The following is a 24788-nucleotide window of genomic DNA, read 5'->3' as shown; positions in this document are numbered from 1 at the left end:
TCAATTCAGATTCAAACACAAGGCTCGGTTTGGAAGGAGTATAACTATAAATATGTACACTATAAATACAAGGAAAATAATAGGCTCCTTCCAAACTGAGCCTAAATGAATCAAATTTTGATCTACCTATAAGTAACTAATCCGGCTCAATCCATTTGCAGCCATATAATAGGACAAATCATCCCCGTTATATAGTCCCATGAACCCAAAAAAGCAGCCATTGACTTCCTAAGTAAGGTCTCTTGCTGGTTGTTGCAAAGACCTGAGATCAAATCCCACATGCACTAGGGTTCGAGGGTTATGCTATGAGTTTGGGGTTGGTCTACCCCCATTTTGCAGCCCCATGGAGCCAAAAGAAGTGGTAATTAATAGAACTTAAGCCCCATTTGACATCATTCTTTACTGTTTCTGTTGCTAAGGAAACAGGAATTTCGTTTCTTGTTTCTAAGAAATAGCTTATTTGTTTCGCAATCTGTTCCTCAGAAACATAATTCTTAAGATTAATTCTTCATCATTGTTTCCACCAATGTTCATTCCAATTCAAACAAATACAAGAAGCAGCACAAAATATAACAGAGCGATACATAATGGTAGCAATAGCAAAACCAACCAAGCACTGCTGTTAATGCCTAGAATGATAGGAAAAAACCTAGGTATTAAAGGAAAAATCAAGGTAACGGTGTTATGTGGATGGTTCTTGTTGCCAGAGAAAGAAAGGAATCGATCGATTGGGTTTTTTAATCCTTCTCCGTGTGTTGGTAGAAGAAGACCAGTGAAAAAAAAAAGTTGGAAGGGTTTTGCAGTGAGAGGTTTGTCAATGGAGGAAGCCGGAAGACGAATTAGGGCTTAGAAGGCCAAAAGTAATTTTTATGGCAAATTTATCATAATATTCTTGTTAACATGCGAGTATGTAGATAAACATGTTCGTTATATTAAAGGAATGCCGCGGAATAGCGCATTCCAAATTTTGATGTTCCAGAAATGACAAAATCCTCATTTCTCTGGAATGCATTCTCAGGACCTTATTCTCATTCAAAAACAAGTTGTTTCATCATTCTCAGGACCTCATTTCCTCATTTCTCTGGAATGCATTATCAGACGCGTTCCTGTTCTGTAAGAATGTCTGAAACGCAAGAAACATTCCCATGAAGCAATGCCAAACAGGGCCTAAAGTTCCTCTTGAAAGTTGAAACAGAACCTAACTACCTTACGATGGGTTTCCCTTGAACCGGAATTGGTTCAGAGGGGCTGGTTTAAGGCCCGACTACCCTCTGAACCAGTGGCTGATCCGATACAACCCCTGTAGAGATGTATCGAGAAGCCACCAGCACAATACATATCAGCCGATGCAGGCCGATACATGTCAATACATTGAACCTTGCTCTGAACCATCCAAATTCAACTTTCAACCATCAACTCTCGGAAGTCGGAACAGTGGCAGATTCTCCAGAACATTATCACTTAACTGTAGTTTAAGTGAACTTGTTTGGCAAAATCAGGCAATACATCATCTACAGTGTACCGTGTACTGAAGGAAAGCAAACGCTAGAATTGTTCGAGAACCAGTCAGCTGGAAATACCCACAAAGAAATAAACTTTATAAAGGTGAAGATGGTTGAAGATATAAGTTAATATACAAATATGTACTAGTGTTATAAGAACTCCCAATCCCCAACTACCAGATTAGAATCAACACCGTTCCTCAGTAAAAAGACAAACCATGTCTGACATGAATTTCCGCCAGATACCCCTGAAGACCTCGGCATCTATGGACGTGAAATGGATGGCGTTGTCGATTGCAAGGGCGGCTGGCTATAGAATCCACCTTCTGATACCTGAAAATTTTGGTAAGAATGAGATGGGTGGGAAAGCCCACCTGTAACAGGTACCCCTACCATTGCATAGCCAGGCATAGATGGTGGCCTTTGCGGGGCTGTACCATAGCTGTATTGTACACTTGTCATGGATCCAACTGTCTGCATGAATTGAGCAGCTGGAGGTGGAGGCAAAGGTGGTAATGGTGGTAGTGGAGGCTGCTGCATGGAAGGACCTGGATGTGAGATTGGAGATGACGACGAAGGAAGCTGTTGATGGGGAGTTGATGGCTGGGAGGTAACAGCAACCATGTTTTGGAGAGACTCAGGATGTGGAAAAGGTGGGAGCGGTGGTTGAGCATGTTGAGGTGCTCCATAAGAAGATGCACCACTCTCAAGTTTAGGTCTCTTTTCTGGAGGATAATCACTGGAAGATTCACTTAGTGGGTTGCTAATTACACCCTCTGATGCCAGAGAGGAAAGCACGAAACTGAGCATCTGAGCTGATGAAGTTGAAGCAGCAAGTTTTGCTGCCACAGCTGCTGCCGCAGACTTACGGGGGTCTTCTTCGATGTGCGCAGGCTTTTCAGGGAAAGATCCCTGTTGTGCATACATGACAGGTGCAGATTGTTCTTTATCCCCACAAGACGCTGCATTTTCTGGAATGAAACTTGGAGGTGCCTCAGAGGTGTTTGTTTCCTTAATCCTTTGCTCAGCTAGCAACTGCCTACCATCAGCATTTAGTATTCGTTGGCAGATGTTGCCCGCCTGGTCACATCGAGACTGAACAACCTGAGAAACACAACAAAAGAACATGTATTATAAGTAACACAGATTACTCAGATTGACTTATGGCCAATATCCATGACTAACCTAGGGATGGAAAATGGCATATAGGCACCAGTAAAGCTGTCAATGGACTGGTTTTGGATTGGACCCCGTCCAGTCCAAAATCAATTTGGATGGATTGGACAGACCAACAAGACATTGGATTGGACTATTCCGGTCCAAAATATTTATTAGATTGGATTGGACCTGGTCCATCTGTAATAAATTTATAATGAATTGGGTTGGATTAAGCCAATATCTGCTCCATTGATTAAAGATGAGAATATAGGTGTCAATGGATCAGGTATGGGTTGAAACCAATCTAAATCAAAACAAATTTGAACAGATTGGATGGTCCAGACATTGAATTGGACCGGTCCAAAATGGTCCAAAATATTCATTGGACTAGATTGGACCTGGTCCATTTATAATGGACTCACACTGGACCGGATCGGATAGGTCCAAATCCAGTCCAATTGACACCCCTAAGAACCAGTATCCAGACGAACAACCCTTTTTTATTGGTAAAATTTGGCTAATGGCTGCAAACTCAGGTCCAGATTGAAGATATGTACATCAACGAGATAATGAATTTGCTAATAGTAGCACCAACTATAACCTCAGTTCTGTAAAATTATCCAATACGGTTATTAGTTTTAAAAGAGAAGAATCCAGGGTAAGGATGGTGGTCGAACTGCTTACAACTGCAAAGGCTTGAGCAACCCTAGTAAGGTTGACAACCACTGCAAAGACTCAAACCCACCAACAAAGCACAAATTTCTGCTTACAGTTATGTTTATCTGTGTCAGAACCTTGACCAACCATAGCTCCCTTCTAGGTTCAACTTTTCAATGGTAACACAACTATTGTTAAATGGCTTTTTTTTATCAGCAGTTCAATGGTTTGTTGATATCAAACCAACATAATCATAAAAGTGACTGAAAGGACCTTTTTATCAGCATTATAATTTGTCAGATTTTACAACAAACCATACGTGTTGAGAATGGAATTTATTCCTACAAATGTTTTCCAGCTCAATTGCATACCAAGGCCAGATGTCCAGTATTTCTACCGAGTGGTCAATGTAGAACAATATCATCGAATGCCAAAAGCAGCAAATGAGCCCCTACTATAGAGCCTGCATCTCCTGCAAGCAAAAACTCTGTGAAGCTGGGAATATAGATATCCAGCCGCACATTGGGAAAATCCCCCATACATGTATGGGGAATGTTCCCAATGTGAAGCTGCATTCCCAAGCTTGTAGAATGTGTGCAGAGTTTTTGCTTGCAGGGAATCCCATTACTGTATGCCAGCATGAAAACTTGTAAACACATATGGATCAACATTTAAATTTCTCAGACCATAGCTCATTGATCAGATAACTGCGGTTTATATAATCTTTAATGACAAAGCTCATACCTTAAGTTGATTACGCACTTGATCCAGCTTGAATTCCTGAAAACAGATCCCTGTCAGTTCTCCTAAAAGAGAAAATAAATTTTATATAGAAATATAAAATGGAATAACAGTTCCTATCATCATAATAGTCTTCTTAAGATAAATAGTTCATTAGAAAGCCAACCTGCTCCTTAAGAGCCTCCCTTAAATGAGATACAAGATTTGCTCTTGATGATTCAGCCACTCTCAGTTGTTCAATACATTCTCTCAGAATACCATGCTGTCCCTGAAACTCTTCTATGAACCCAGATCCATCGAGTTGCCCTGTTCGTCAAGAAGACAACAATTGAAAAAGCAGAGATTGGAATAAGCATATGGAAAGACTAGGAGAAATATAATTGTCAAAGCCATGATTATGACATTGTGAAACCCCTAAGTAAGACTTATATTACCAATAATACAAGGAGTCTCAATGCAATCATCTTCCTCAACTAGTAAGGGCTCCATGATCAACAAATTTCAAGTGTATGAACTTCAATGAATGAGTAGATTGATTTAATGACCTATGAATTTGACTTGGCAACATGAAGTGAGTTACAAAGTTGCATTACCCGTTTTCTTAAAATATTCATTTAATTGAAAGGATAATCTCCACTGAAGTATTCTTATTAAATCAAACCAACAATATTTATTCACAAGCAAACAAAAATAGCATCCCCCCCCCCAAAAAAAAAAGAAACCTTCTAAGAGATGTAGTAGCAGTAGATTAGATTTCTGTAGGAGGCAGCACATCTAACATCAGTTTTTGTTGCAGCAACTGGATAAATTCTTAATAATCCCATCATCCACTGACTGTGCCAATAAAATGGCCATAGCTTTCTAAAACCAAATCTGATTTAGGATCTCAGTCTCCTCAAGTAGTTAACTCAACTATCTAGAGACACCAAAAGCAAAACAAAAGAAGGGAGCTGAACTTTCTTAACTCCTCAAGGAGGCCAAAAGCCACCCGAAGGAAATAAATTACGGTTACAGCTGGGCCCAGAACACAGAAGTACATTTTACATCAATGTCCATCAGCCACTTAAACTTTCTCTTTTCATTGCTGTAATTCCAGAGACCATTTTTGTCTTCCTCTGACCAGTCACTACTAGCTCAGAATTTCCTTCTATGATCAACTTACTAATATTCAAGTCTTTAGCTCTTTTTACCCTTCCAAAGCTGCCAGAACTTCAGTCCTAAGAGAGTCACCTGCTCCAATTGGGCCTGAGAAAAGAGCAATTACATTCCCATGCTCATTTCTTAATACTCCCCCAATTCCAAAGGGCCCTGGATTTCCAATACTACTGCCATCGAAGTTCAGCTTGACGAAGCCACTAGGAGGAAGAGTCCATATAGGACTTGAAGACTTTGTAGCTGGGAAGAGTCCATCAAAGTTCAGCTTGGCAAAGCCACTGAGAAGTCTGAACAAATCTAGAGTTTTTGGCCAGTGTACAACCCTTATGTGGATCACTTCTAGCACATTTTCTAAGATTCTTTCCTTGTCTGAAAAGATTCTTGTGTTTCTTCCTTCCCAAATAGTCCAGCAAACAGCAGATCTTGCACATCTCAACATGATCCTTCCTCTTTTCGTTGGCCAGTTGAAAGAAGCAAACAAAACTTACGCTTCAAAAAAGGTACTATAAATTTGAACCTCAAGTTTTCAAAAAAAAAAAAAAAAACTGATAAAACACTTTTAACCACTTTTACTCTTTAGGCTAATTAAAGTAATTCATCCAACAGTCCTGCAGCTGGAGAAATGTTTTTAATGATACTGAAAAACAGTAAGTACTGCATTTTTACTCAAATGTTTTTAATTTAATTCAGTATGAAAAAACACAATTAGAATTTGAATTCACAATTCATACTATGGTATTTTCTGGTAATAAACAAAAAAAGAAAATTTATATAAAGAAAAGAGGAAAGAGAATACAAGATGAGGTGATAAGTTAACACCCAAAGAAAGAGAAAAAAGACCCCCCCCAATAAAAGTTGAAGTACAACTTCAAAGTGCCTAATCAACAATCACACACCCCTCCCTACCAGCCTCTCAAAACCACACATCATCCATTATCCAAGAACTGACCATTATTCAATCTACAAACAATTAACTATCATTCAAAATATGTTTCTTTTCTTTTCTTTTTCTTTTAATGCAATCTCTCCTCCCTTCCTATCTCCCCTCTTCGCTCTTCTTCCGTACAATGCTCTTTTTTCTTCTAATTCCCTGAACGCCCTTCTAGCAAACCCCTCACCTCCTACAAATAATAAGCCCAATATTTTGCTCACCTCACCAACTGAAGGTGACTCAGTAAGTAGGATATCTGACTGGTTGCAGTATAGACCTGGATCAAATCGTGCTGCCACCAAGGTTGGGGGCTTAAGTAGAGGTTCTCAAAACTGAAAAACTGAACCGAGGAAACCGAATAAAAAATCTTGTTAACCGAACGACCAATTCAGTTCAGTATTTTTATGAACCAAAGGTACCATTTCGACTTTCAGTTATATATATATATATAGTATTTCTAATAATAATATACATATTTATAATATATTATATATAATGTACTAGGTATTAAAAGGATAAAGGCGGAAGCAAGGTGGTTAGCGCCGAAGAGGCATAAACCTCAAAGCATAAATATAATTTTTTTTATCTTTTATGTATATAAATACAATGTATGTATGTATATAAGCATATAGACAGTCACACAATTTACTTCATTTATAGCCAACCCAAATGTTGAAATCAGCTAGTGCCGCAGGGGCACTCTTGTAATTCCTCTCTTGTTTATTATAAGTTGGGTCACCCTAATATAAAAGTAAAAATAGCTGGCGCCGCCAGCCCTGTGGTCACCTAGGCTTGCCTAGGCGCCTTGACAACTATGGGTGGATGGTCTCTACATGTTGGAGAACAAAGCTAGTCCGATTTTCCTTTCCATATTGTTTATTCTGATGTTTGGGGCCCTGTTACTTTACCATTAGAGTTTGGCTATAAATATTTCATTACTTTTATTGATGACTATTCTAGATATCAAGGATCAAAGTATCGGTATCGGGTATCATATCAGACAGTTTGGATACGGATACGGATACGCTTTGGAAACGCATGGATGCAGACGAAAGATATGAAAACACATGGATACGCTAAGAAAAATGATACAAATTTTGTAATTACATCAATTACACTAATTTTAAAAGCCAAAATAGCCATAAATAAAGCATAAATACATAAATAAATATGTTACTAATATAACAAGATACATAAATATCATACAATTTTGTTGATAATCCAACAATCAAGAGCCCAAGACTCATATTATATAGTTTTTACAAAGTAAAACATGCACAAAACCATTATTATGTTAAATTATATAAGTTCAAGACACAAAACATATGCAACTATTATATTTTAATTACTATAGCAATTATTTTCTATTTTTACTTTTCAACATTAACAAAAAAAGCCAATTAAATATTAAATTTTAAAATATTTGATAATATCAAAATTACTATCATATGAAATTTATAATTTTTCTAAGATACATATATTATTATCATATTTTTACTTTTAATCTTAACTAAAAGTATATCAAAATTATTAAAATTTCTAAGATACATATATGAAATTCATAACTTTTAATTATTAAAGTAACGATTCCATTGTTAACATTTTTATTTTCTATAGTTTTTTTTTCTGAAATAACAAATCATTTTTATATAAATTAATTAGTGAATTTGATAAATTTAATTTAATAGTATATTCTTGAATATTTTGTAAACATTTTTTTTTTAATTTTTGTAAGTAATAAATATGTTATATTTTAGTCTAAATTAAAATATCAATGAATAATTTATAAACAAATATTAAAATTTGAAGATACATATAATGTACAAATTTATGAAATTTAAGAACTAAAATAATTATCTATTATTAATATTTTTATTTGTATAATTTATTGAGAGTAAAAAACAATTTTTGATATAAATGTAAGTTTGATAGTTTTTTTGCTTCATTAATGTTTATAAAATAGTAATTTTTAATATTAATTTTTATTTTAAGTTAGAATTATTGAACATAAACAATATATTTATCTAGGTTCATGTTAATGGTAAAGTTAATAAAGAGTATTTTATTTCACTTAATATTACACGTTGAATGATAGTGCAGTGGCTTAGAATGGTAGCACGCAGTAGCATGGGTGCCGAGACTTGAGTTCAAATCTTCATAGGAGCATTTTATAAACAAGACAAGAGATGCGCACGTATCTGCGTGTAACGCAACGTATCGGTCTGTATCGGCCGATATAGTGCGATACACACCGGTACTGATATGTATCTTGTCGATACGCACAACTGGACCTGTATCGTACCAGTCGTAGCATATCCCGTATCCTATCCTATCGATACCGATATGATACGCCCCGTATCTGATCTATAGCTGTGGTCATATTCCATCTGCAACCAAACAAAGCAAAGATCCAACCCCAAGTAGCATCAGAAAAGGGACAAGTTAAAAGTAAGTGAGAGCAATCCTCACCATTAGCCCTGCAAAGTACACACCAATTAGGAGACAAACACATAGAAGGCCTTCTCTTCTGCAGTAGATCTGAAGTGTTGATTTTCCTATAGAAAACCACCCAGCAGAACATAGTAATTTTAGGAGGTACAGGTTTAGGCCAAATCTCCTTAGCTGGGAACCCCACTTGTCCCGAGGGAGAGCAAAGGGACTTGAAAAAGGAAGCACATGTGAAGTAACCTTTTGGGTTTGGAGACCAAAGTCTCACATCAGAACTGGAAAGGTCCAGAAAAACACTTTCAAGCAATGACAACAGGTCTGAAACATAAGATAGTTCATGATCCCTCAAACCCCTACGAAACCCAAAGTCCCCACTCAAAGAAGATGGAGAATTAGGTGATGGGAGAAAATTAGAAATTATTTTACCCTTGTAGCAAGAAATGGAATAGAGAGAAGGGAAGCTGTCCTTAAGGGCAGAATTGCCCACCCATATGTCTTCCCAGAACAAAACAGAAGTACCAAAATTGACATCATACCTAATATAGTTGAGGAAAGGAGGAAGAATACTCTAAATTGCCCAAACTGCCATGTATGCTAGCTATCACCTCATGCCAAAGTCTCTCCTGTTCTAGGAACCATCTCTTTCCTAGGAGTGCTTTATTCTTCAAAACTAAATTGCCCAGTCACAATCCATCTTCCTCTTTCCTCCTACACACTATTCCCCAATTTATCAAGTGATCCTTTTTTTTTCATTCATAAAAAAAAAAGTGATCCTTTTTTTCCTCCCCTGGCTCCCACAAAAAATTTCTCCTTAATTTCTCTAGTTTCTTGGCTTCCCTAACTGGAATCCTAAACACAGAGAAATAATAAATCGGCAGATTTGCTAAGGAAGCTCTCAATAAGGTAACTCTACCCCCTGAAGAAATATAGTTCCTTTTCCACGAGGCTAACCTTTTCTCAAACTTTTCTAAAACCGGGGCCCAAAATGTGCTCTCCTTAGGGTTGGCTCCAAGAGGAAGACCTAAAGACTCAGCCACCGATTCAAGAAGAAAACTACTAAAGATACATATTACAATTACAACTGAGCCCAAAAATGAGAATCCCTATTGACCCCTTGTTTAGCTAAATCATCATTAAAAGAGTTGGCACTTCGTTTAACCCATGAAAGTTATATATCCATGTCTCTTATCTCTACCTCCTATTTGCCACAAACTCCAAATCTAGACTTCCTTGTACTTCATGCATTTCATCTAATGCCACAACTCTCCCTTGCGCTCCTCCTTAAATCTCCTCCTCTGCATCTTCAACCTCTATCAAATGTTTCATTCTATAGTTTTCTTTTTTCTCCTAATATAACCTCTTATTAGTTCCCTCAATCTTGTCCTCCCTCTCTTTCTTATTTTGTTGGCTCTTCCACCTCCTCTGAAATGTGTCATGAAATTCCATCTCCTACCCACCTATTGTTCCTCCTCTCTTTCTTTTGTCAACACCAAAGTTCCTTCTCCTACTACAATAAAAATCTTGACTTTCGTGACTTGCTCTTCTATCCATCTTGAGTTAGAATCACCTTCTCTGGAACCAATGTTTTCAAAATCTTATGATTTATGATACAATTCATGATTTGAATCACAAACCCCAAAGGCCTCAATTCAAATCTTATGTTTGAATCCTTTTCTGCAAAAAAAAAAAAAGATTTTTGTTTGAATCCTATGATTTGATTCATAAATCATACTATTTACATGATTCCAAGGGTTCATTGTGATTCAAATAAATTCAATTAAAAATTAACTTTCTACTTTGTCATTTTTATGTTCATATTTAGTTTTATCAAGGGACACTTGTTTTAAAGCACTTACTAGAAAATGATTTATTAACATTATTTAAGGCCATCATTGACTTTATTTTGCATCATATATAGGTCAATGAGTCATTGTATGTGAATTTATTTGATTTTCAAGTCAAACTTGATTATATCATCTTGGGCTTCTATTGTTTTAGGTACATATATGGTAGATATGGATTAAAGACGGGACAAGATAACTTTTCTATATATATTTAACCTTTTAACATATCTATAGTCAATTTTTTTGACAAGTTTGTAAAAATTGAAAAAATCTTACGATTTGCAATTCAATTTTCTCTACGATTTACGAAACAATTATGATTTTCAAAACATTGCTTGGAACTCGAAAGGCTCCCTCACCTATTTAAGTAGAGTTGTATTTCCCACCTCACTCGCCCCACCCTTCTCTAGTACCCTTTCTCCTTTTAAAACCACCCTTAACTCACTTGCCGGAACTTGCTCCTAAGAATCTCCATTTTTCTCCTGCAACCCCTCTTCAATTTCCCCTATTAATGTCGCCACCTCCCCACCCTCTTCCACCACCGCCCCTACCTTCCTTTTTCCTAATTCGCTTCCCCACAATTCCCAATTCAAATCTCAAAGATTTCCAACCTTGTCATTTACCCTTTCACCACTTTGAAGATCTTTGATTGTTCAAGTCTTCTAATTTGTTCAACGTACCTAGTCCATCTTCCTCTTTATCAATATCTTGAACTTGCCTCCTTTATCACAGGACAAAGATGTCACTTTCTTCCACCTGAATATGCTTGGAGCCTGATGTAGTGCAGCCGTTGTCCCCATCAGGGTTTTCTGATCCTCATTACCCAAAGTCCATCCTCTTTATCAGTATCTTGAACTTGCCTCATTTATCCTTCGAGACCTTCCATTTCTCCTTTGCATCTTTGTCATTGTGAATATATCTCATTAACACCACACATACTCCTCCCCTTTCCAAGCCCTATTCTTTTTACCTTCCTTGCTTAGTAATGACCCAAGCCCATTTAACTTTTCTTTGGAATGAGTCGGACCCCCTTCTAGATGACTAGACCATTCAAACCATATGTGATATTAGCTCGAGCCAGATTACACTTCTCGCATTCCCACTGCATCCCACCACTTAGTCAGTCAGCCCAATATTATAATGGGCCAACTCCCATTCACTAAAACCAAAACACATTCTGATGTATAGTTCCTGGTTGTACATGCTGAATATATTTCCCCCCTCGAAAAACCCCTCCTCTCTCCCTTGAAATTACCTCCTTGCCCTTCCCCTTAGACATTTCATCTTCCTTCTCTTGTCTCCTCCTCCCCCTAGAGATGTAAAACGGATTATGCCACATCGGCACGACCAGCCAGCTACAGTGACAACCCATGCTTGGCACAATACAACACCCAAGTCCGAGTTGGGACAAGGGCTTATGGCCCACGGGCCTGGCATGGCCCAAGTGGGTGGGTGGGTGTGTGTGTGCATACAAATTTTTATTTTCAATTTTACTATACTATTTTATTGTAATTTTTTCAATTTCATTTTATTATTTAATATGGAATAAAGTTTGAAGATTTTTTTCAATTTTTCTTAAAAAATCGTGTTGACATGTGATCTGACCCAAAAAAAAAAACCCTTGGGCCATTCCTGGCTTCTCTCTTGGGGGAATTCGTGCCAAGAAGGCACAGCCCACCAGGCCCACAGGCCAGCCCAGCACAACCCACTACAATGTATGCAGCTCACAAAACGTGGGTCATGCTAGCCCGGCCTGGCCTACATTACACCACTACCTCCCCCTAACGTTTCAATTTCCTTTGCCCTATTACACATTTTCATCTTCTCTACCTCCCATCCCCTTCCTAAACCATCATGCAACTCCTCTAGTGTCATTCTAACCTCAAAGGTGGGATACTCACCTTCTATAACAATCTTGACTTCGAAAGTGTCACCTACGAAGAACAAATCTAACTTTGAAGATATTATTTGCATGTTCTCCATTTCCACCAGAACTCTTGCACATCAAAGGTAATCCCATCCTTTGTTGCGAAAATCATACTTCCTTTACCATAGGCTTCTCCGATGGACTTGAGAGAACACACCATGCATGCAGCAGAATCCCATATATGCTAAACAAAGCTTCTTCCTTAAGTGTTTTTCACTTGCCCTATCATGGGATACCATCTTCCCAATCTCAGCTCTAAATTAACTGTATTTTCCTCTAGCTTCTTCCTTCAAAACATCTTCTATCTCTTCTTTTCTCATGAACATAAACAGAAATAAACCTGCATATAACACTCTTACCCTTTGCAAACCTTTCTTTCTCCACTCAATTATCGCCCATGCTTCCACATCAATTTCGTTAAGATCTAAGTCAAGGAATCTTCCCACTAAACAAGCTTCCAAAAATAGCTAATACTATGGTATATTGGTTGATAGTTTACATTTTCTTGCAATATATCAGGATATATTGTGAGATAAATGGATAAATCAAGTAAAGAAAATTTTAGAATTTGGGCTTTTGATAATTATGTGGCTGCCACTGAAATACCTTTGGTCAGGCTTTTATCGCAATAGATGTGAAAGCACCTCGTACTTTTTTATAATAGTAAAAAGGAGTTCAATGAAAATAATTATCTTCAAAACTAGTTTTATGCAACAATGCATGCCTAGCAAGATAAAAATGTCATAGAACACCACATTTAGGAACACCCAACAAGAGTATGTTTCCTAATCAAGAGAATGATTCAAAAGAACAGAAGTAAACAATTTGACCAACTTAAGCAATACCCGAGCAATAATTGCTGCCAAATTCCTTCTCTGCTTTCTCAACACTACTAATAGCAGTCCTGCATTTGCTGAACAGAGCTTCTTCATCCACAGAGCCATCATAAACAACTTCATAACTCGAAATTATTTTTTCCAGTGTATCATCAATGGACTGTTTCTGGTTGACAAAAACAAAACCAACAAATATGATAATAACAATAACAACAGCAATAATAATATGCATCACCCCTAGAAACACATAATATTCTCATATGGATAAAGCTACTGACCAGTTTGAAGGCTGAACTTTTCCCACTTCTATTGTTGTTTTCCAAGTTCCTTCCCACAAGCTCTTCCTTGAGAATTTGCCCCCGGGAACCAAAAACTTTTCTCTCTTCCCATATATCAATCTGGGTCAAAACATGGAGAATGTAGCAATAAACAAACAGAAGAGGGGCAAAAACACTGGTTATGCTATAGCCAATTAAACCCATTAACTACCAAATGGTAAGGAAGACAAAACTGCAAAGACTAACTTTTTTATGAACAAATAAGAAAGGTGGACAAACATAGATATAAGAATAGAAATAGGTAGCTGGTAGGGTTTTCGCAGATAGCACAGAAAAGAGCAAAACATATTATTGTATAGACATTATTAACAAGATAATGTCATCAAAGAAATATGCTAAGGATACACAAATCATCACCATCATTTAATCCTTGTTCCAACAATATGGTCAGCTACATGGATATTGTTCTTCCATTCCATTGTATTCAGTGTCATATCCATTTTTGAACTATGGACCCTTTAAATCATTTCTCACTACTTCAACCTATGTCCTTGGTCTGCCCCTAGTTCTCCTAGCCCCTTAACTTCCAACAGATCACTTCTTACAGGTGCTGTAGATGGTCTTCTCTGCACTTGTCCAAACAACCTTAGTCTACTTTCCCTCATTTTATCACCTAATGAAGCTACTCCTAGGTTATATCAAATAAGTTAATTTTGATTCTATCCTTTTCTACTTTTACTACTCATCCATCACAACATCCACATTTGTGCCACACTTGTTCATAGATGTTTCTCAACTTCCCAACACTCTGCTCCATACAAAATTGTTGGCCTTTAAACTGTTCTATAATGTTTTCCTTTTAACCGAGTGATATTTTCCTATAACACAAAATTCCGGGTGCACTCCATTTATCCCATCCTGTTCATTCTATGGGTGACATCCTCCTCAATCTATGCTAAGAATACACATAGAGACTTAAAAAAAAAACAAAGTGTATGCAGGTAAAAATCCATCTTACAGCATGCAACGGGTCATTGTGTCAGTCATAATATCTCCCTTGTTGGTGGGTCCTCCACACAATGTTCCAGATTGTGCTGCAAGATGGATTTATATCTCTTAACAAAGAATTCTTTGAATCCTTAGAATTTCTGGTTTAAGCTCATACTTCAAGTACACACCTATGACTTGGCGATTCCACTGTACACTTATGCCAAATTTATGCTAGAAAGGGCACCTTGATCAAGAAATCCTTTTCTATTTTTGATTATCAAAAAAAAGAGAGATCTTTTTCAATTCCTACTGCACAACAAATCAAGTTCAAGCAAGTTTATGCTAAATAAGTTCCATACTCGATACCCTGTGATATCAACTAAGAATAAAAACTAGTATACTGTTCCCACAGGATGATGGGTTTCAGTGGCTTCTGCTACTTAATGGATCGCTAATAAGGAAATGACTATAGACTCTAGCTCTTCGTATGATACAGAGTTCAAGAATGCTGCAAAAGAAAACATTAGAATTGTCAAGCTGCCATGGAATTCTATGATCGAGTGACCAATGGAAATATGAATGCTATTTTCATAACCCCTATCCCAAAGAACCAAGCTTAACAGAACCCAGAAATCTTAATTTGATTAACCTGGTTGGAAGTGTTTGCAGCACTACCTCTAAGGTTCTTTAGAAACTATGGTAGTTCTTCAAAGCTCCATCATTTAGGAACTGTGGTAGTTCTTCAAAGTTCCATGCTCTAGCTTACGAATTCTAATATTTTTCCAGAATAGTGCTCTACTACATGGGGAAAAACTCCTGATTCAAAACAAGAATTGGAATACAAAAGATCCACTTAAGCAACATTGCTGACACATGAAAATAAAAGAATAAAAAAGTGCATTTTATCATACCAGTCTCAGTGCAGCATTTCTCCCAAACTCATCCCCACTTTCAATTACATCCCTAAGAGCATCTGGAAGAACCTTCCAAAATTCACCAACAAACTCTGAACCCTTTCGCCTACTATTTTGCAAAATATCATTTGCAAGATACAGGAAAGACAACCGCTGCTCTCGAGGGGAACAATGGAATTGTCTCTCCCATGTTTCAACAACTTGTTTTGCTTTCTTCCTGTGAAAGATACACCAGTGGGATAAAGCTTCACTCTGTTAAGCATAACAACTAGGTAACACCAAGAGATATGGACATGAACATGAAATGAATTAAAAACACTGTTGACCTAAATGTAGAACTCAAATTGCAGAAAGGTTATTGTGAATTCTTTTCAAGAGAGAAAAGAAAAGAAAGGAACACTTTCGTTTGATTGTCAGCATTTCTGTGTTTTATTGTAGGATTGCAAAAAAAGTGTTGTGACCATGTGAACTCATTGAAACCAAATCACCCAAGCTTGCACTCATTTTTTTGATAGATCCCAAGCTTGCACTCATTCAGTGAGTTGGTTTTTCATTTGATTGATAGCATGCTTGTATTTCAGTAAAAGGTCACATGAAAGTGTTGTGGTCGTGCACTCATCGTTCAACATGTTATGCTACCTAGTATTATTAAATTGTCATAGTAAGGTAGAATCTCTATTTTTTCATATGTTAGCAGGTTGTTATTGTGTCATTTGGAGTAGCAACACCAGGATGCACTCACTGGATACCAAGCTTGCACTCATTTTTTTGATAGATCCCAAGCTTGCACTCATTCAGTGAGTTGGTTTTTCATTTGATTGATAGCATGCTTGTATTTCAGTAAAAGGTCACATGAAAGTGTTGTGGTCGTGCACTCATCGTTCAACATGTTATGCTACCTGGTATTATTAAATTGTCATAGTAAGGTAGAATCTCTATTTTTTCATATGTTAGCAGGTTGTTATTGTGTCATTTGGAGTAGCAACACCAGGATGCACTCACTGGATACTATGGCTTTTCATTTGATTAATAACATGTCTTTATTTAATTCGCAGGTCATAAGTGTTGTGACCATGTGCACATATTGAAACCAAATTAATCAGACAAGCACTCACTGGGTGAATTGGTTTTTCATTTGATTAATAGCATATTATGTTTTATTGGAGGGTCAAAAGAAAGTGTTGTGACCATGCAAACTCATTGTTCCACATGTTAAGGCTATCTTTTGATTTGTTGATTGTAAAAGCAAGGGAGTGAACCCTAGAGGTATACTTTTCAAGGCATTGAGTGAGGCTAGGCAACAGGGGAATGCCTTATCACCTAGCCACCTAGGCAATGGATTTTTTTGAATAAAAACCATAAACCCTAGAACAATTTCCTAGGTTCCAAGGTTCCATAGCAAGCAGCAACCATGAATCCTAGAACAATTATTTGGAGGCCTATTTGCCTCCCAAATAATTTGATGAAAAAAGTTCATAGGTTGGTTCTCCTAGAACTTGCAATTGTGGAGATGTGGGATTGACTCACCTCCAACACTGCAAAGTGAACAATTCTGCTGGACCCTTTGAGATGTAATAATATATCACTTGAGAATAACAATATAAGATCCACATAAAGAAATTGGATGTCAGGAGTGAATCCCTTTCTCTTTTTTTCTTTTTCTTCAAAGGGTGATATAAATAATACTACACAGACGCAAAATATACACACAATAATCACTCTATCTCCTTTATCTAATGCTCTTCAACAATGACTACACCAGGGGTTCAGTATTATCAATGTGGTGAGGAATTGACTGTTCTTTTTAGCCTCTCTAGTTGATGAGCTGACTAGTTGGGGCCTTGGCACTAACTAGTTAATGAAAAAAAATAAATGCTCTAAATTTATGATATTGATGCAATCTCATAAATAAGCTGATATAGATTGCAACCATGTAAGAAGTTAGGCCGGATAGGGAATAAAAGCCTTTGTTTACCAAAAAGAGTACACCCTCAACTACCCAATGTGTTGCATGTTTGTGGCAACTCCATATCAACACACCACTGTTTGGAAGAAGCTAAAAGAATTCATCCACTACCTTCTTTTATTTTATGCCTTTTTTTCTATTTTATATACAATCATCCAATCATGTTCTATCACAAATACTTAAAGCAACCTCATGAGTATACCAACATACAAAGACCCTATATTGTTTCAAATAATAGGAAAACAACCAAATAAATATTTAAAATGATTTTGTGGTTGAATAGGTTACCTAATCATTAATTGACTAGTTGACCTAGTTGATACTTATTCATCCTAGATAACCACAACATGAGTGTTGACCAACTAGTGAGTGATGCATTTAATCTGGCCCTCAACTGACTAGTCAGGTTTTTTTTTATGACTGAACCGTGGTTCAAAGTATCGATACACCTCTATGTATCAGCAAGTGCGTATCAGTGCTTTAAACTATTCACTTTTTATTTTTTTTAGTTTTTTCAAAATTATTTATATATATCATTTAATAAATAAAACAAAAGGATTCCTGAAAATACCTTTAAAAAGGTGTATCAGAACCCTGCCGATACAATACAACACGGGGTATCATATCGGTAGTTCGATACATCAAACCTTGATCTCAACTGAGTAGTCAGTTTTTTTTTTATGAGAATCAACTGACCAGTCAGTTGACTAATTGGCATCACACTGTAAGGTTGATGCCAATACCATATATCTGCAAGGTAACAACAAAGGGGCTAAACCTCTGCTTCTCTAGAACCATCTTGAACAGATGGCTCGTCTGTGGTGATAGGGAAAATGGTCAAAAGAACACTGGAACTGCATAAACTCATTTGATTCCACAAAATATGACCCCATTAGTCAATCAAGTAATCTTTTTTTCTAAACCAAAGCTCCATATTAACAGGTAGACAGAGCCACAAAAGAGGCAAGAGTTTCATGATAATTAATCTAACTTAACAAGATGGACAAGGTTAACAATTTTACTATAAGCATGAGGAGACTCCTACCAAATGGACCATAAATGGGGCAAACAAATTAGATGACCCTATCCATCTAACCAAGTGAAAAATTGTTTGGATTGCTTAAAATAACAATATCCAGTCTGGAGAAATGTCTAATCCAGATGGATAAGATGACAAGTTATTTGCGTTGATAACTTGGATAAGATTAAAAATTAACTGGATTTCAGTAAGTTCTATTTGACACAACCCAATTGTGAAATCAGACTACTGTTACCACAACCTAGACAAACCAAGAAATTTTTTAACTCCTCCCACCCCACCCCAATTTACAGTACAAGAGAAGTGACATTAAGTTTCAATTTCAACTTTCTAGAAAACTTAAAAAAAAAAAATCATTGTTGAGTAGGGGCATTCATTTGGTTGGTTCAGTTTAGTTCAGACTGGTTTTAGAACATAACCAAAATTTCGGTTTAGCTATTTCCATTAACTGAACCGAACCAAACCAAATTCAAATCGATTTGGTTAGGTTTTTAAATCAGTTTGGGCTCAACCCATCTTTTAGTAGGTAACTGATTTGTGCACATCTATTTTTTCTATGATTTTGTTGACAAATGGGCATAAAACCAAAACAATTTGTGGCGAAAGTGGAAGATAAATGGGACAGACGAGAAATTAAAAAAAGCATCAAAGGAACATGAAGAGAGAGAGAGAGAGAGAGAGAGAGAGAGAGGGGAGGGATTAGGAAGGGTATCCAGCCTATAATGAAAGGAAGACAATCGGAGATAGAGATGAACAAACATTGCATGCTCTGCTACTGAATATTGAGTTTTTTCCTCAGCTATAATGGGGAAAAAAGAAAAAAAAACATACATGAAGAATCAAACTATCAAAGATGATAGGCTTCGGCCAATAATTGGCAGTGGCAATGCAAAAGAGAAGAAAATAACAGCTAACTGCAGTCTTTCCATCAGTGATAACAGCAGAAACCAACATTGAGGAACTTGATAAATTCATATGTTGTGAGCCTTGAAGATGGATTGGAAGGTGAGAATTGCAAAAAAGGCTTTCGATTTTTGAGAGGATGGACTCACATATGCACATGGTAATGCAAAAGAATATCTTAAACCACAGACATACACAAGCATGCTCACCTCTAAAAGAGCCATGGTTATCTACTAAGGCATTTCAATAAAAGCAAAGCCACTAGTTGTAGCCGGCCACTATAGTGATTGACAGATAGCTATGACCATGGGAGAAGCTTGTGCATACCCACGGACAGAAAAGCAAGAAACGCCATACAGCACGCACACCCTGCAAAAGCTTCCCACATGTGGCATGTGGTAAGATTGTGAAAGGGTGACAACAACAGCTTGCAAAGGCCAGTAGTTGGTCCCTACTCTGCAATCCAACACATGTCCCCATTGAATCAGCCTAGGGATTTGAGTTTAACCCCCTTAGGAAAGTTCTGAAATTCCTCATTCCATGCACGTATAGGCCTTCACCTTTGCCTATAAATAGAGGCCCTTCCTTCGAACAAGGGGATCATTCATTCAATCATTCATACACTCATACATTCATACATTCATTCCATTAGCCTTCCTGATTTCCCCTTCGCCTATAAATAGAGCCAAGAAGACCACTGCCTTATAGGGTTAGGGATGTGAAGTGAAAGGGTTTCTGTTTGGGGTTAGGGACATGAAAGAGGGTTGTCTCAATCACTCACCAGAGAAGAGACAAAGTCCCATTAATTATTTTCCTTTTGTAATAACAAGAGCATGGAGACTGATAAAAAAATAACAAGAGAATGGAGTGGTGAGATTTTGAGTAATGATGGCGTCTCTGTTACCAATATTGACTTTTGAGTAAATCTCCCCCTTTGTGTGTATGTTAGGAAAATGAGCTACACAACAGGGGATAGTCCTCAAAATCCCCACAACACTAATGAAGGCAAATCTTTAACCTTTAGATCAAGTAAACCTATTGCTAAGATACGTCTTGCCAATAATGAAGGGGATATTGTATACTAGTGGTGTATTTAGAACCATGAGAGAAACTGAATTCTTTAAAGTTCCCAACTTTGATAAGTGCAACATAGGAACCCAGATAGATCAGGCATACATGAAACTTTCTAAATAATGAAGGAGATTTAGTATACTAATGGTGTATATGGGGAAGGTAAGTTCATAAGGGAAGTGCTTTTCTCTCTATTACATGGACGGAGGCATGCCTCCAACTTAAATCCTTCTGGGCTGGAGGTTGAAGGAGACCCACAAGTGAACATAGGATGGGATGAGGGGTTAGATAGACACTCCTTGGAAATACATACACTATATCAGAGAAGCTAGACTTCTAACCTGTAACTTGAACACATCATTCAAGTTGACCAGAAGATCAATTAACAACATTGATCTGCTAATGTTCAAAAAAGAAAGAGATCTAGATTCTCTAATTGCAATGAACTAGGAGAAGATTGTAAGTCATAGAAATGGGGAAGAGTTTGGACTGATTGATGTTTTAATGATCAAACAAGAAAGAAAGAGAAATTGAGAGAAACTTGCTTTCATTTGTCATGGCTTCATTCCCTTTTCCCATGTCTACATCAAAAGATTTTATTAACTTGATAAAAAACACAAATATTGGTAAAGCAATCATATAAGATGAAAATTAAGTAACAAAAGTACCAATGGAGTTCAGTGTGGGAACTCCTTATTGAATAACTCATCCAATAGAGCATGATGAACTCTTTCAACAATGGTACCAACCAACTGGTTAGCCTTCTACTAGATAGGAGAGAGAGAGAACACTATCTACTATTTCCAAAACACATGTGGATACTCTCTATGCTCTGCTGTGAGTTGTTAAGTTTGGCTAGCTTTTCCACCAAAATCTGACCATTAAATGTTCCATTCATGGCGTCAAGTTTCTGCCAGCATGCAAGAGAAAAAGGCAATAAGAAACATGAAAGTTAAACTATATGTTTGAAGCATTGCATCAAAGAATGATACAAATGTGAAAGATTAAAAAGGTAATAAATGACATGTATGCATAATTATCGATTCAAACAGAAACAAGAACCAAATCATCAAGCCTGGCCAAGAATTTCATTGATGATCAGATGTACAGCTTCAGAACATTTTAGGCATTCAAACTAAAAGACTTCATATCCAACCTTTGTTTTTGAATATGATAATGTACAAAAGGAACCTATTGAAATTCGTAAGAAAATGCGCCCTGACCGCTTACCTCAGAAGATAGGCCTTTGTTGGTATATGCTTTAAAATGAACCCTGCAACTGAGCATTAGAGTACAACATAAGCATTATTAGAGACTTCACTCCATCTGGGAAAACTAGCATGTGACTATAATAAGAAATATACCACAATAGTCATGAAAGAAGAGCAAATTAAATAGAAAGACAGGTGTATAAGCAGTAATAACAGAACACTTTGTCTGAAAGGTGTTGTCATTATCATCTAAGCCTTGCCCCAACCATTGTGTCTGAAAGATGTAGAATATCTAAAAACATGTCTCTGGATTTTAACTAAGAAATAGAAAATAGAGTTTGCATTACAAACTATTTTTGTTTAACTTCCAATACATAGATGAACACAGTAAATGCAAAGTCAAGATTAAAACATGGGCAAAGTAATAATATAGAAATGCAAGAGGAACACTCAAAGATCCAGAGAACTAGTATAGACCAAACGTTTAAACTGGTCAACCCAGACTGTGACCCATCTGCTGGTTAGTTCGCTGTTTGATCTGAGTGCTTAGTTTCTTCCAAGCTCGGACAATTCACAAATTCAAAAGCTATCCAGAAAACCCCTTTTGTGAATTTTTTGGGTATCTAAAATAAAATGAAGGATTAACAGAAGAAGGGAGGGTCCAAGTTAAAGGCCAAGAAAATAGGAAGGAAGGGAACTTATCAAAAAAAAGGGAGGGGAATCCTGGGACAGGGTAAGAATGAGGTAGTCCACTCCAGTGCAAGGATTTAAAAACCGACCCAGAAACGGAACTGTTCTAGCTACCGATTTCCGGGTCAGCGGTTCGACTGTCTGGGTCAAACGGTTTGGACAGTTTGCATTAGGGCAAATATTTATATGAGAAAGGAGAACTGGAGAAGAGACTGTTGTCGGCTGAGAAAGAAGAAAAGAAAGAAAGAAAGAAAGGAAGGAGAAAGGAAAAAAAGAAAAGAAGAGATATGAAAGGAAGGAGGGAAGGAGGGAAGAAGAAGGAAGAGGAGGAGGATGATTCGACGCTCACCGGCGATGATAACGGTGACGGCAGCGGCAACAGACGCAGATCTGAGATCGATTTCTCTACAAGTCTGTAGGCTTCTCTCTCTCTCTCTTTGTGTTGGATCTCAGATCTGAGTTCGTGTGTTTTCTCTCCTCTCTGCAACTTTCTTAAACTAAGAATCGCTGTCTGGGTCAAACGAATCGATGGTTCGACCGCCCGGGTCAGTGGTTTCTGACAGTCAACGGTTTTTGACCCAGGAACGGGTTAGGGGTGAAACAGAACCGGTTTCTTGGACGGTTTCCGGGCCAAACGGTCCGACCGTCCGGGTCAACGACAGTTCAAAAACATTGCTCCAGTGGATAAGGGAGCAGATAAGATGGATCAAGAAATAAGAGGAGCTGAAAAGATGAGAGTCTGTGTTATGAAGAGTGAAGAGAAGAATAACAGAATAAAGAAGAGGTCAGAGGTTGAGAAACTAATCTATAGTGTTGAGGGTGATATTGAATTACTGGAGGGGGGAATAGAAGAAAAGGCCCTAAGTAGGTAGTTGTAAGAACAAGGGTAGGGTTTTCTAAGAGAAGTTATAAAGATCATAAGTTGGAATGTAGGAGGGCAGGGTAGTGCAAGAAGGGTGATTAAGGACTTGTTAAGGAGAGAAAAACTAGTTATTGTAACGCTACAGGAAATAAAATTAGCAAAGGTGGAAAGGAAGTGGGTTCGAAGCTTTTGCAAATCAAGAGGTGTTACATGGACAGAGATCCAAGAATGCACCGTGTCATCATAACCTCTAGGATGAATAACCAATCCACCAAATCATATGCTTTCTCTATGTCCAACTTATCCAGCTTCTTTGGGATTAAGGCTAAGAAGGTAGCATTATTTCCAGAGCTGATCATATTTCTTTTCCTTCTTAATCAGTGGCATTGGATGCAGACTGAGAAAGAACTTACTGCTACCGGAGGAAGAAAGATGAAAATAATGGAGATGGGGTCTTCATTTCTATGCTCTTAATAGACATTACCTTCAAAGGAGAAGCACAAGACAGGCATATGAACACCAAAATGTCAAATAGTTATATACTTTCCGCACAAGCAAAAGGATCCCCATAGAAATGTTTGGTCAGGTACTAACGGTGAGTTCAAACCACCACATAGTCTTACCATTGCACATGACCCTAATTGGCAACCATGAAATGAGAAAAACAAAGGCATGATATTACTATTATATCGTCTATAGCAATTTTTTTTCCGTTGATGTGCCTAGAAGAGAACAGTTAACGACAGTAAGCAGCAGATAGAAAATGCCAGATTGAGAAAGAAGCTGCAAATATAGTTACTTGTCAAGTCAAATCAATTCATCTTACCATGCCAGATGAGACTTCAAGTATATTATATTCATGCAACATTACAAAAGGAAATATAGTGAATCCAATAAAGATAAAACCCTAAAGAGTTCCGTTCCATATTCCACAATTATAGACAAAAAGATAACAAGTCCAGAATTCGCAGTAAAACCCTATAGTCTAGATATCGAGACCTTATCTCGAAAAAGGAAGAGAGAGCCTACGAATCTAACCTGTCAAAGGGAATGCAACCGAAGAAAAATACGACGACAACCGACTGCTACGAAAGATAACCGGCGTGGGTTTTTCATTCATGTGCTTCTGCTTCGAGACTTTTGGAGAAACGACCGAGCAGTATTAGGGTTTACTTAGGGTTTTGTTGGAAAATATTTAATGTTTTTTTTTTCCTTTCTTCACTTCATATGATGGAGAGAGAGAATGGAATTTCATGGTTGGGCAATCTCCAACCATATGTTGTTTTTCGGACTTCGGAGTTGTTGAAGCCGAAGAAAAACATAGATGGGATTCATGGGAAGAAGAAAGAATCTATTCCTAACGTGTGAATTTTATGTCTCTTGTTCCACTATCACTTCTAAACTTCTAGTACGATGGTGAACGTGATACAAACAATGAGGCCCTGTTTATTTGCAGTTCATTTTGCATTAGTACAAATTCTAGTACAAATAGCATACCAGTGCAAATTCTAGTACAAATAGCATAGCAGTTCATGGTGCTCATTCCACCTAGACCTGTTCATGGGCCGAGTAGCCCGGCCCGCACTCCGGTCGGGCTTGATCATGTAATTAGGCCTGCGGGCCTGACCTTGGGCCTAACACAGTAAGCCTGACTGTGTTTCGGGC

At 37.4% G+C, this 24788-nt stretch overlaps 1 protein-coding gene across 5 annotated transcripts; it reads right to left on the bottom strand.

Moving 5' to 3' along the window:
- Positions 1-1577: 1577 nt before the first annotated feature.
- Positions 1578-24529, bottom strand: LOC104591794 (uncharacterized). Of its 5 annotated transcripts, none has more exons than XM_088903606.1 (9): positions 24162-24527; positions 21591-21639; positions 21029-21270; positions 15379-15598; positions 13478-13597; positions 13209-13365; positions 4225-4364; positions 4062-4097; positions 1578-2606 (listed from the first exon to the last, which is right to left on the bottom strand). In XM_088903606.1, exons 3-9 carry the CDS (start codon positions 21079-21081, stop codon positions 1767-1769), a joined length of 1566 nt encoding a protein of 521 aa, XP_088759732.1. In that variant the 5' UTR covers positions 21082-21270; positions 21591-21639; positions 24162-24527; the 3' UTR covers positions 1578-1766. The 5 variants fall into 5 exon arrangements, with proteins under 5 accessions (XP_088759732.1, XP_088759731.1, XP_010249123.1 ...); XM_088903605.1 differs by having other exon boundaries at positions 13209-13359; positions 15379-15626; positions 21183-21270; XM_010250821.2 differs by having other exon boundaries at positions 15379-15626; positions 21183-21270; positions 24162-24526.
- Positions 24530-24788: the final 259 nt, after the last annotated feature.

The sequence above is a fragment of the Nelumbo nucifera genome, chromosome 4 (genome assembly GCF_055504915.1).
Source record: "Nelumbo nucifera cultivar China Antique chromosome 4, China Antique-T2T, whole genome shotgun sequence".
NCBI lineage: Eukaryota > Viridiplantae > Streptophyta > Magnoliopsida > Proteales > Nelumbonaceae > Nelumbo > Nelumbo nucifera.
The sequence above is the reverse complement of the archived record's forward strand: the minus strand, read 5'-3'. Positions and strand labels throughout refer to the sequence as shown.